Below are 13506 nucleotides of genomic sequence, written 5' to 3' on the forward strand. Positions count from 1 at the left end.
TAAAAGACAGGGTTAAAGGGTTCGAGTGCCATCGATTAGGGTACTTGCAGGGTGCTTCGTTGCATCGCTATCGCTTCCATCGAAACGCGAAACAACGCGAAAGGGATCGCAGCGACGAGAAGTCGTTCGAAATCACAGGGGTGGCTAATGTCGCGGTTTCACCCGCGAATTTCCACGCCGTCGTCGATAATCCGGCCGGGCGACTCGTTGCCGGAAATCACCCTAAATCTGGAAAACCATGAAAGCCGATTTGGCTACCGCGTCGCAACCGCAAGCGATCGATCCGCGCGGCGACTGCCACCACGAGCTTCTCCTGCCTCGGACCGTTGTAATGATCGCGCGAGCAACCCTGAATCTGCGCGGAAATTTCCACCGGAAACTTGCCAATGAACACATTTAACAATAACAATCTAATTATAATTCGAAAGAGCGCGAAATACTAATTGATTCTACCTGTCGCCGAAGCCACTGATTGAAAAGTATGTACATACAGTGCTCGTATCTGGGAACTTTGTTATCGGCTGATGAAGCGTTCCGGGGCTAATTAAACCTCTATATTTGTTGCATCGCAGGGTGGCGCACGATGCACTGGACGTTGACGTTTCGAAACCTTTCGAATGTTGCTCGCGTGGAAAATCGCAGGCGTTTAATGTTACTAAGGTGGAAAATAGTTAAGTTGGGAAATCGCAGGCTTGTAAAGTTGCTAAGGTGGAAAATCATCAGCGTGCGAAGTTGCTTAGGTGGAAAATTGCTAACGTGAAAATTGCTAGCCTCGAAATTGTTAACGTGAAATATTCCTAGCGTGCAAAGTTGCTCAGATGGAACATTGCTAACGTGAAAAATTGCTAGCCTCAAAATTGTTAATGTGAAAAATGTCTAGTGTTCAAAGTTGCTACGATGGAAAATTGCTAATGTGAAAAATTACTAGCCTCAAAATTATTAACGTGAAAAATGTCTAACTTGCAATGTTTCTAAGATGGAAAATTGCTAGCCTCGAAATTATTAACGTGAAAAATTTCTAGCTTGTAAAGTGGCTCAGATGGAATATTGCTAACGTGAAAAATTGTCCACAGCGAAAAATTTCTGTCGTGCGAATGTTGCTGAGATGGAAAATTGCTAGCCTTAAAATTATTAACGTGAAAAATTTCTAGTTTGCAAAGTTTCTAAGATGGAAAATTGCTGGCCTCAAAATTGTTAACGTGTAAAATTTCTGTCGTGGAAAGTTACTGAGATGGAAAATTGCTAACGTGAAAAATAGCTGGCCTCAAAACTAGTAACGTGAAAAATTGCTAGCCTCAAAATGATCAATGTGAAAAATGTCTAGCTTGCAAAGTTGCAAAGATAGAAAATTGCTAACCGCAAAAACCTACTAGCGTCCAAAATTGCCAGCGCCAAAACCAGCCTACTTGAAAAATCGCAGGCGCTCAAAGCAGGCAGCTTGCGAGCTTTCCACCGCAAAAATTATTAACGTGAAAAATTTCTAGCTTGCAAAGTTGCTAAGATGGAAAATTGCTGGCCTCAAAATTGCTAACGTGAAAAATTACTAGCCTCAAAATTATTAACGTGAAAAATGTCTAGCTTGCAAAGTTTTTAAGATGGAAAATTGCTAGCCTCGAAATTATTAACGTGAAAAATTTGTAGCTTGCAAAGTTTCTAAGATAGAAAATTGCTAGCCTCGAAATTATTAACGTGAAAAATTTCTAGCTTGCAAAGTTGCTAAGATGGAAAATTGCTGGCCTTAAAATTGTTAACGTGTAAAATTTCTGTCGTGGAAAGATGGAAAATTGCTAACGTGAAAAATAGCTGGCCTCAAAACTACTACCGTGAAAAATTGCTAGCCTCAAAATAACTAACGTGAAAAATGTCTAGCTTGCAAAGTTGCAAAGATAGAAAATAGCTAACCGCAAAGACCTACCAGCGTCCAAAGTTGCCAGCGCCAAAACCAGCCAGCTTAAAAAATCGCAGGCGCTCAAAGCAGGCAGCTTGCGAGCTTTCCACCGCAAAAATTAGTTATCGCGTAAAGTTTCCAACACGAGAGATGCCTACAGTACAAAGTAGCGAACGCGAGCGATTATTAAGACGTGTGATCGCTGGGGTGTAAAGTTGTTAACACGAAATACTGCTAACGCGTAAAGTCGTTAACACGAGAGAATGTTAGCACGCAAAGTAGTTAACGTGAAAAATCACTTCCGCGCGCAAAGTTGCCGAACCCCCTTCGTTCCTTTGAGTTTCGCGGTTTGACTTCAGTTTCGAAACGCGGCTGGCAAAGTTTACAGCGCGTTGGCGAAACCTCCATTGTGATTTGCCGTAATAACTTAGTGTCTTTGACGCGGCCGGTCTAAATTCCGCGGGGTCGCTTTTAAAACACCGGTACCAACCCGTGCAACCATGCGTTCTCCATTGTTCAGGGGGCTAGACTTGCGCAAGTTGCATGATACTGGTCCGCCGAATTCGTTTTAATCGCGTTCAACGACGTCGAAGCGTTCCGGCCGGACGAACGGAGAACGGGCAACCATTACGAGCCCGGCAAAATCGCAGTTTCGCAAAGTAACGACGTATTTGGCAACCGAGCCAGTCGGACGGCGACAACCTGCTCCGGGAGATCAGCGAACCATGAATTCCTAAAGGTGCATTTGCACTGTCGATGCGCCGGCCGATTTTATCGCGCGTGTACTGTCAGGGTCGATTTGTGCAACAGTCACGGTACGCAGAGCTTCGGACGCTTTTGCGGAAAGTTCTTCCGGTCTTCAAGACCTCAAAGTCTTCTCGGGGAATTGCAAAATCAATGTTCGCAGGCGCGTGAACTCGAACGGGCATTCATGCGATTTTCTATTTTTTCTTCTTTTTTTTTTTAATAAATGCCACAGCCGAAATGACTAGAAATTGAGAGACTGCATAAAATTCTACTCAACTTTTAAAAATATTTTATTCGATTAGATTTTTATTAGACTTTTTATGCATTCATGGTAAAATTAAGTGGGCGTCATTCGAAACAGAGGAAAAATTAATAGAATTTGAGGATAGCAATACGTCATTTTCTACTTATTGAAATGATTGAATAGAAAGAAGCCCGTTTGTTTAGCTCCTGCGTGTTGCGATTGATGCAGTCAATTTTTATTTTGCATAGAGATCCACAGTCTGCTTATTATTAGACGTTTGGAATTTTTTAAATTTTCCTATAATTTGAAATTTGATCCACTCAATTTTATTATAACTGCATAAAGATCCGCAGTCTACTTATTATAAGACTGCGGATCTTTGTGCGAAATAAAAATTGTCTGCATCGATTACAAGAAATGTAAATCAAGTAAAATGTCATTTCTTCACTCGCTGATTAGAATAGATCAGAAATAGTATATTGACATTTGAAATTTTTAAAATTTTCCTACAATTTCGATCTACTCAATTTTATTACAAATGCATAGAGATCCGCGGTCTACTTATTATGAACGTCCAAAGATTAATCTAGCAATAAAGAAGACAATGTCATCGTTCTACTCCGATTTGAACCCCGCGCAAATTCAACTTTAGAGGATGTAATTACCCCTCCATGATTGTCATTCTCTTGGAAATTGTTGAAGACAAAAAACAGTAGTTACAACAGTTGTCAAGCATAAACTGTCAGAGAAAATGATAACTAACAATTGTTTAGTGCTAAAAAAAATTCTATAAAATTTGCAAAATATTTAAGGTTGCATCCACAGTGCATGTATAGTGTATTCGTTCGTAGTTAGGCTCGTGACAGTGCGAACACGCACCGGCCGATGAATACGCGTGGCACGCTTCAGCTTCTGAAACACTGACACGCGACCAGCTCCGGTTACGTCGCTATAAATGTCACTATTAATCCCGTAACCGTAGGTTTCACCGATGCAGGAAGAAAACAGACGGAGACGCACCGGTTTCTTGATAAGTAGACTGCGAATCCCTGCGCGAATTCTTATCAATTACAACGAGAATAAAAAGTGGACGATTTAGTTTGGAAACCATCTTCTCGTCAGTATACTTCGAAGTAGCGGTTTTAAACCGTTTGGGGTTAATTTGACCCCACCTGGTTCGCGGAGAATAAAAAATGGACGATTGATTTTGGAAACCATCTTCTCGTCAGTATACTTCGAAGTAGCGGTTTTAAACCGTTTGGGGTTAATTTGACCCCACCTGGTTCGCGGAGAATAAAAAATGGACGATTGATTTTGGAAACCATCTTCTCGTCAGTATACTTCGAAGTAGCGGTTTTAAACCGTTTGGGGTTAATTTGACCCCACCTGGTTCGCGGAGGGTCAGAAAAGAAAGTAACCAATTAGTGGACACCCTTTAACACTTTGACTGCCACACTTGAAACCTCAAAAATTCCATAAAATCAAAGAGAGTTATTTAATGAAATAAAAATTGAAAACAATTAAATGTATGATATTGAGTAGTTCTCCAACTTTCTTGCATTTTACAGATTCTAATCAAATTTGGTACGATGAAAATATTAACGTAAAAATTCATTATAAAACCTGGACAAATAATTCCGTCACTCACATATGGGTGACATGGCAGTCAACGTGTTAAAAGCGAATAATGCTATTAAAAATTGGGCCAAACGATTTGAGATTTTCTGAGACTTTAGAAGGATTAGTTTACTATACAGTGTACAAAAAAAAACTTTTTTAAAATCACTACTGCTCGGAATTTCTAAAAAAAAAAAAACAGTGGAGGTCACGATTTTCTACTTCTTTATCTGTCCACGCAATGGAAATTCAAAATATGTCTTTTGTAGATGCATAAAAAACTATTGGTATTGAGAGACGTAAGAAACCTTGAATTTTGGGCTTACGAGTGACCTAAATCGCAGTTTCTTACAACTCTTGCTATTTTTAATAATTTCTAGCGCATAGTGGAGGTCACGATTTTCTACTTTTTTATCTGTCCATGCAATGGAAATTCAAAATATGACTTTTGTAGATGCATAAAAAACTATTGGTATTGAGAGACGTAAGAAACCTTGAATTTTGGGCTTACGAGTGACCTAAATCGCAGTTTCTTACAACTCTTGCTATTTTTAATAATTTCTAGCGCATAGTGGAGGTCACGATTTTCTACTTTTTTATCTGTCCATGCAATGGAAATTCAAAATATGTCTTTTGTAGATGCATAAAAAACTATTGGTATTGAGAGACGTAAGAAACCTTGAATTTTGGGCTTACCATTGACCTAAATCGCAGTTTCCCACAATTCTTGCTATTTTTAACAATTTCTAGCGCATAGTGGTCACGATTTTCTACTTTTTCATCTGTCCATGCAATGAAAATTCAAAATATGTCTTTTGTAGACCCATAAAAAAACTATTGGCATTGAAAGACGTAAGGAACCTTGAATTTTGGGCTTACGAGTGACCTAAATCGCAGTTTCTTACAACTCTTGCTATTTTTAATCATTTCTAGAGCATAGAAATCGATCTTAATGAAATTTTATGCAAACTCCCTTAGGTCCACCAAAAGCACGTTTCAAATTTTCATCTCAGGCTCAGATAAGAAAGTTAAAAATAACTTTCACTGTTTTCTTCGCAATTCCCGATGATAATTTCTAATCTTCCATACATTATCTAGTAAATTAACACGTCCAACATCTGAAAACAAACTCCAGTCGCCAGGTCAAGTTTTAAAAAGCTTCCAAGGAGCATGCAGTAATTTCGTCGCCCGTCTGCGAATGCAGTTCGCAGCAGAAAATGCTTGTGCGGGTTCTGGGACGGGAGCAGCGTGCATCAGGGTCGCCGTTCGATCATTTCGCGGGACGGTCTCTGTCCTCGGGACGGGTTCGGCGTACTCACTCTTCGCTGCCCAGACTTTCCCGGCCCTGAGGGACTCGACGAAGAGCTCTAGATCTCTGCGGCACTCGGGCGTTAGCTTGCCGGGCACTTTGGCCCACCTGAGCGGGTCGTAAAGATCGGCCAGCCATTGGATGCTGTTCGCGGTCCTCTGCGGCTTCTCCCTCATGAAGTCGATGTCCACGTCTTTCCTGGTACTCTCCTCATTCTCGTCGAACACCTTCAGCTGTTTCCTCCATGCCAGCTCGAGATTGCCCTTGCTGAAGCCGATCAGCCGGCCTTGGCCCTTCGCGTCCTCTCGGCCGGTCTCGTTCAACTTCGCCGGGACGTCCGCGATCGACGACCTGTTCCTCGACTTTCCCAGCCGGAGGATGTTCGACTCGTTCCTGGGGACGTCCGCCTGCGTGACGCACACCGCCAACAACAACAACAACAACAACAACAGACACGCCGGATAAACAGACATGTTCCACCCCGGAATTAAGCTCGCCGTTTTTCGTTCAACGGATTCGACCTTCATCGACCTCCACCGAGACGTCCGGACGTCATCTCGAGCTGCGACGTCGCCGTGATTCGAACTCGGACCTCTCAACCGCCTGGCTAGCTGGGCATGCTCGGCTCCCGACCGCGTTTACGACTGTGGAACGAGGTTCACTTTCTTTTTTTTCACTGGCTGCTTTTACCAATGCTCGGCAATGGAATCGGGCAGGCGGTTCGGAGGCCGCAGGTTATCTCTGGGAAGTGGGTCTCGGTTCGATCTTGAACCGATCGAAAAATCTAGAAAATCGTCAAGGATCTGCTTGTCCACTGAGGCTCGGATTGATCGAAGCAGATTTAGACTGGGTCCCGAGCCGATCACTCGATGAAAAATCTATAAAATTGTTGAGGATCTCGTTGCCTATCGAGGTTTGGATTCAGTCCCAAACCAACCACTCCACCAAGAGTCTCTATAATTCAGTAGAATTGACTCGGATGATCCAAAGTAGATCCGGGGGTTAGGTCCCGAACCGATCACTCCACCAAGAGTCTCTGGAATCGTCGTTCACCGATGTTGTTCACTTCCAGTGGTAAATTGAATCGGGTCTCGAGCCCTTGGAGAGTCTTTGAAAATCTGAACGAGAAATCTTGCATTCGACAAGTTCTCCGATTAGTTTGATTCGATTCTCCGATGATCGTCGACCGGATCAGCTTTCAAAGAGGATTTCACCGATCGACCCGGGAAGATCCCGGTGGTCCTAACAACGGAGGACAAAGGTGGACGCGCACGCGAGGCTAAGGATCACGCACTGAATGAAGCGGATCGAGTTAGCAGTCGCGTTCACCCATGGACACCGGCCCCCTTTCTCTTGACGATGGTACGCCACCGCCACTGGTAAATATGTTTCCTTCTTCGGGCCCCCGAACCAGCCCACTGTCGCCTTCCTTTTGCCTTTTGCCTTTTGCCTCCTGCCGCGCCGAGCAACAGCCGCGAACCTCTTCGCGATTCCACCGACCCGCTTGCGAAACACCGCAAGTTGCAAGGTGTTCCGCGCGGGGCCTTTTGACCGCAACAATTCGACATTCTTAACAGTTTTTTGTACTATCTCATCCTCGGTCTTACCATGCGCCGACGTCTTTGAAGATAACCGAGGCACGAGCCTCTTCTTCTTCATCTTCTTCTTCTTCTTTTTCTTCTTCTTCATTAGGTACAATTTAAAACAGCAGACAAATTAACCATTAGCACTCGAATGGCGACTGTGAGGCGCCACTAAAAATTGCTGTATCATTTTTCAAAATATTTTTTACACTATTAAGTTTGTTTCAATTCAATAAATTACATGAAAAAAAAAATATATAGAAGGGAAATACTCTAGGTCGGAAGAAATGTTTCATTTTGGAGTTGAAATAGCTTCGAGTGCAAAGGGTTAATACAATTGTGGAACATCTAGGGTAAGGAACCCAATCACTGCGGGAGTACTGTGCGTACATTAATTATACTTCTTTTTAAAGCATAATGAATATTAAAAAAGGGATACTACATTTTTTCATTAAAATTAATAATATAGACGACAGTAATCGGTACCCCGAACAGTAATGCGGTCCCCTACCCTATATACCATCGCCATTTTATTAAAATTATTAAAGCGAGAGAGAGAGAGAGAGAGAGAGAAATTTTTTGTGGCCCCTATTTCTTGCAACTGATGCAGACCATTTTTATTTTGCACAAAGATCCGCAGTCTGCTAAGAAAAATGGGTCGATTAAAAAAATTAAGAAATGTTTGTGTGGCCCCTATTTCTTGCAACTGATGCAGACCATTTTTATTTTGCAAAAATATCCGCAGTCTGCTGAGACAAATGGGTCTTCCAGGAAATTAATTTCGAGGGCGTCAAAGTAGAAACGTGACGACTTAAACTGAGCACAGGTAGAATATCGTTAGTGTCTCTTATATGAAGTTACAGGAGGTCACAATTGAACTGTGAACTTGATGGATTTCAAGCAAAACTGTGAAACACACAATTTTATAGACATAAAGCTTTAGAAAACAGAAAGTGACTTTTCATTTAATGTCTTGCTCTTACATCCTTCTAAGAGATACTACGCAAGAGCAAAATAATTGTCGAAGAGCTGTCGCGTTATTTGACCGCGAACGAAGTGGATCAATCTAAGGAAAGAATATTTCCAAATCCTCTGGAACGTAGGAGAGATCGAAGAAGCGAATAGCATCTTATCTAAATGGACGTGTTTCGATTACTATCCCCGAATAATACTTTTTCTTCGAGCTCTGTGGCGAGTACTATGCAAGACCGGTTGGAACGGTGCGCGTGTATACTCGCAGCCCGTGAGTGGTAAGTTACAGCCGCGTGCACACGGCTGATCCCGGTAGAAAGCACTCCGGTTGTGCATTGCGCAACGGACACAACCGGATCTCCTCGGGAAGCAGTTTCCGTGGAGGCTGCAACGGCCTCCAGATGCATGGCCATTGCAGAAGGACGAACGGCCGATCGAGAAATTCGGAGAGAAACTTTCGAGCTTCTCGTAACGGCCTGTCGGCGTCGCAAAGACCGCGAAACTGAGAGTGGCTTGCGCCGGGGACGACTTACGCAAACCGTCAAATAAAAGTGAAAATACGTGACAAAGGCACTCTGACCGACGAACATAATGATAACCGGCAGCCTCGAAGGTCTTCCCTCGTTTCCTGGATTCGCAACAATGCCAAGTATACAGGCGGATTCACACCGCCCAGTCTCTTTCACGGAAAGGTCGCTTCTGGGTTCGTTTTGCTCTTCGTTCGCGTTTCCTGGATTCGCAATGTCAAGTGTACAGGCTGGTTCATACTGGCCAGTCTTCTCTTTATAGAAAGTTTCTTTTCAGCCCTATAACCGAATTTATGATGGAAAATCTACAGGTTCATTTATATTGGCCAGTCTTGTTGATAGAAAGTTCTCGCTTCTGTCTTCATTTTGGTTCCTATCCCCGCCAGTTTAACACTTTGCTGACCTTCGATTTCGAGCCGGAATCAGCTCGAGCAGTCAGAAATTTTTCGTCGTTGGAACATAAGATTTTATCTCGTATTTTATTCATTTTAGCCTGAACTAGAATAATTAAAAATACCTATGCTATGTTTTATTAATTTTAGCGTACGCTAGGCTAGAAATACCTATGCTATATTTTGTTAATTTTAGCCTACACTAGCCTAAAAGTACCTATGCTATATTTTGTTAATTTTAGCCTACACTAGCCTAAAAATACCTATGCTATATTTTATAAATTTTAGCCTACACTAAGCTAAATGTACCTATGCTATATTTTATTGATTTTAGCTTAAACTAGGATAACTAAAAATATCTATGCTATATTTTATTAATTTTAGCCTGAACTAGTCTAAAAATACCTATGCTATATTTTATTAATTTTAGCCTACACTAGCCTAAAAGTACCTATGCTATATTTTGTTAATTTTAGCCTACACTAGGCTAAAAGTACCTATGCTATATTTGGTTAATTTTAGCCTACACTAGGCTAAATGTACCTATGCTACATTTTATTGATTTTAGCTTAAACTAGGATAACTAAAAATACCTATGCTATAGTTGATTAATTTTAGCCTACGCTAGGCTAAAAATACCTATGCTAAATTTTAATAATTTTAGCTTACGCTAGCCTAAAAGTACCTATGCTATATTTTACTGATTTTAGCTTAAACTGGGATAACTAAAAATACCTATGCTATATTTTGTTAATTTTAGCTTAATCTGGGATAACTAAAAATACCTATGCTATATCTGAGTAATTTTTGCTAATCTAGGCTAAAAACAATCAAAAATACCTATGTTGCTATCTCAAGCTTTGTTTGCTGCTTTTTTGTCTCAGCAACCGCCGATGTCGCCGATTGGCGTCATCCATTTTGTGCGGGCACCGAAAACGTGCAGATAATTTATATGTAGACTGCGGAATTTATGCATACATGTCAAGAACGTCGCAACTTGAAGCAATGAAGGGATTAAAAATATTTAAGAATATTAATGCATTGGTGTCGGTTTGTTAACATTATTAAAAGGAAATTTTACTCGGCCCCTGTTACTTGTAAATGAGGCAAACAATTTTTATTTCGCATAAAGATCCGCAATCCATTTACAAGCCTCGGTACTTAAAATTGTGTACATTAACTGTGTACATCAATCGACATTATAATGATCGAAGAATGAGCATCTAGAGCGATTTAATAGTTTCAGGATAGCATTTGTGAAATAGATGCAGCGAATGAATTAAGACAGTATCTGCCATAATTCTGGTCCTCGTCCGTTTAAGTCGAAGAGCGGATAAAAATGGCGAGTTCTAACTCGTGCTCTACACACATCTGTCTCCAAAGTTTCATAATCTCCTGGACTTCTGGGTCGGAGACGAAACATTTACGCTTCGAAATCGCCGTTATCGAGGAAGAGCTTTCGGAAAACGCTTTCGCGAGAGCGAAAACCGTTTCGCCTGCAGCCGCGGCGGATTTCTAAAGGGGACGTTCGTTAAACGTTTTTCTTTGGGTAAATCCGTGCTGCAGTCGCGAGAGGCAAGAGTAATCGACAGACTCGCTGTGTCCGCCTGAATTCAAGCGATTCATGGGACACTGGAAACAGAAGGCGGTCTCGAGACGAAAAAAGCGGGACGGCTTCCGGGTTCTCTCCGGATTTTCCACGTTAACTCGGGCCTCGAGTCGTTTATCCGATGAAAAGGGGAGTGGAAATTGTCAGAGGCCGAGAGGAGGAGCGAGAGGTCGCGAACCGAGGGGGAAAATTGTTACCGCTCTGAAACGCTGACCTCCTTCTCGGTTTCTCTCGCCGATAAAAACGCCTTTAACCCCCTAACCCTTATTTTCTTGTTTCGCGGAGCCTCGAATCGATGCGCTATTGAAATTCGAGTGACATCCGGAAAGCCGGTGAAATGTTGCTCGCAGAGACGAACAAAAGATGGTAGCCGAGACCGGGCCACCGGGTTCTTGAGAGATCGATGCCTCGCGCACCCCTATTTCCTCGGGGTTGTCGTCCTTTTATCCGCGACAAGCTCCGAGACACGATTCCCTGAAAAGTAAAACACATGATCGATGATCCCGGCTCCTCTCGTTAGCGGACTCGAATCTTGCATCCGATCGGTCGCGGAACATTTGTTAAACCGCGTTGGCAGACGTCGTTTCTGGGCCGCAGCGCGGGGAGTAGAAACAAATGGAGCGCCTGACTTTCAGCGATACGTATCGATACGATACGATTTTTCTGTACTGCTGTCCCGATCACAATGATTCGAGCGTGTTCCGAGACTGTTCCCTTGAATCACGCGGAATCAATCGACCTCTAATATCCAGCAAGAACGGTCCCGTAAACAACGTGTGCCGTACGTAGCGACGGATTTTTCTCCGGGGACCTTTCGCCGCAGAGAATTGTTCAATAAGCCAGAAAAATGGTATCGGACGCGGTTCCTGAACGAAGCACTGGGAAAATTGTTCGTTTGCTAAAAGACCATTCTTTCCGCATCGCTGTTTATATTGCTTCGTAAATGTCCATCATTTTCTAAAAAACGTATTTCAGTTATCTCCGGTGCACAGGGTCTGTGAGATTCACTGTTTTAATTGGCTTTAAATTATCTTGGAACTCCTCGATGGATTTTTCTTCTACTAGCATTATCTAAGAAAAAGATATTGACAATTTATAGGCGCCATTCTTCATCGAAAAAAAATTTCTCTCCTTCCCAACTATTCACGTTATTAACGTTAGAAACTCCCGCGTTGGAAACTCGTACCTTGAATCTCAAATTGGCGTTGGTAAGTTATTAAAAAATTATGCTCTCCCGACCTAAAAATCCGTACGGGTAATTCATCACGTTCACCAACTTTCTAAAATATAGCTGAGCTTCGATTAAATAAATCAAGTTTGAGAACTATATTTTTTTAAAACTCACAAAAATTGTAATGAGAGTCGAGGATTTCTTTGTTAAAAAGGCTGAACACTCAGGTTTCGGTTCTGGATCATTGCGGCCGGATCCTTAATCCTTCGACCATGAAACACCGCGGCGATTCGATGGAACGCGCTTATGCTTGTTCGCACCCGGAAGAGAAAGCGGCATCGACGGAAGACCGATTTCTATTACGATTTCCGAATGTCTGTCTTCGTTTTCACACTATCGAGTTTCACCTTCCGAGAGAAAGATTTATATCGTACACGCACCATTGGACCAACTGGTGACCTTCGGTCGGTAAGGAAGAATTCGTTGTTTGCTTTTACCGATTGACTAAAGCGTTTCTTCGTGAGGTTCAAGCAATCGTTGCTTCGTGGCGCTGTTAGACTGATCATTGTTTTTTAATGTTGAACTTCTATTTTTTATGTTGTGTATTCGATAAATATTTGTTAGAGAACCTCGCTTTCTCGAAGATACGATGAGTGGTAATGTTTTTTGGTTAATTAGGTAGGTTCGATGTACGAGATATACATCGTCGGCCGATTTGATCGATCGAATGTGATTCTGATTGATGTATTAATCTCGAGATTGATTTGCATAAAGCTGCGATAAGAATTTTAAAAATAGATCGCTTGACATCGCTTATGGTTGTTTTGGGAAATTCTATTCCAAGTCAGGATGGCCGAGCGGTCTAAGGCGCTGCGTTCAGGTCGCAGTCCACTCTGTGGGCGTGGGTTCGAATCCCACTTCTGACAAATATTTTTTTTCGCTTGAAAATTTTTTTAAATGCTACCCATACGTTCCCACAACATGCTAAACAATTATTTCATTAAATTAGGGTGATAGTGATCACATACTTTTAATGTAAATTCGAAAGATGACGGCAACTCCTCATTGAATCTTCGAACAGCTTCAACAATATATCAAATACAATTAAATTTGGTAATTAAATTGCTACAGATTTTAATAATAAATTTATGCTTGGGGCATAAAGGTGCGCGCTGAAATTACGATGTTGAACAACGATAATATTCTCGAACGTCCGCACCATATGGAACGTTCAGCACCGTCGCGATCCATTTAGAACCTAATCGCAAACGGGTCGTCGAGCAGATGAAGTCGACCTTTGACCCTCCTGACGCCTTCGCGCGTACATGAATCCATGAAACGTTAACGGCTTCTACTCGACCTGCTCCATCATTTATAAGCGACCGTTGGAAGAGCAGCTGATATCATCGGAGAACAAACGCGTTGAAGAAGCGACCGCGGAAGAAGA

The 13506-nt window shown here is 42.1% G+C and overlaps 1 protein-coding gene and 1 non-coding gene across 2 annotated transcripts in view; one reads left to right on the forward strand and one right to left on the reverse strand.

The window, feature by feature from the left end:
* The window catches only part of LOC143359845 (nose resistant to fluoxetine protein 6), a 59349-nt gene extending 53071 nt beyond the window's left edge, over window positions 1-6278 (reverse strand). The window contains exon 1 of the mRNA XM_076798138.1: window positions 5816-6278. Within this exon, the coding sequence (XP_076654253.1) occupies window positions 5816-6278 (463 nt within the window). The remainder of the gene's footprint in view (window positions 1-5815) is intronic.
* A 6624-nt stretch (window positions 6279-12902) lies between these two features.
* Window positions 12903-12985, forward strand: Trnal-cag (transfer RNA leucine (anticodon CAG)). Its single transcript has one exon. It is a non-coding gene; the product is annotated as a tRNA-Leu (tRNA).
* The last annotated feature ends 521 nt before the right edge of the window (window positions 12986-13506 follow it).

This window comes from Halictus rubicundus, chromosome 12 (genome assembly GCF_050948215.1).
Source record: "Halictus rubicundus isolate RS-2024b chromosome 12, iyHalRubi1_principal, whole genome shotgun sequence".
NCBI lineage: Eukaryota > Metazoa > Arthropoda > Insecta > Hymenoptera > Halictidae > Halictus > Halictus rubicundus.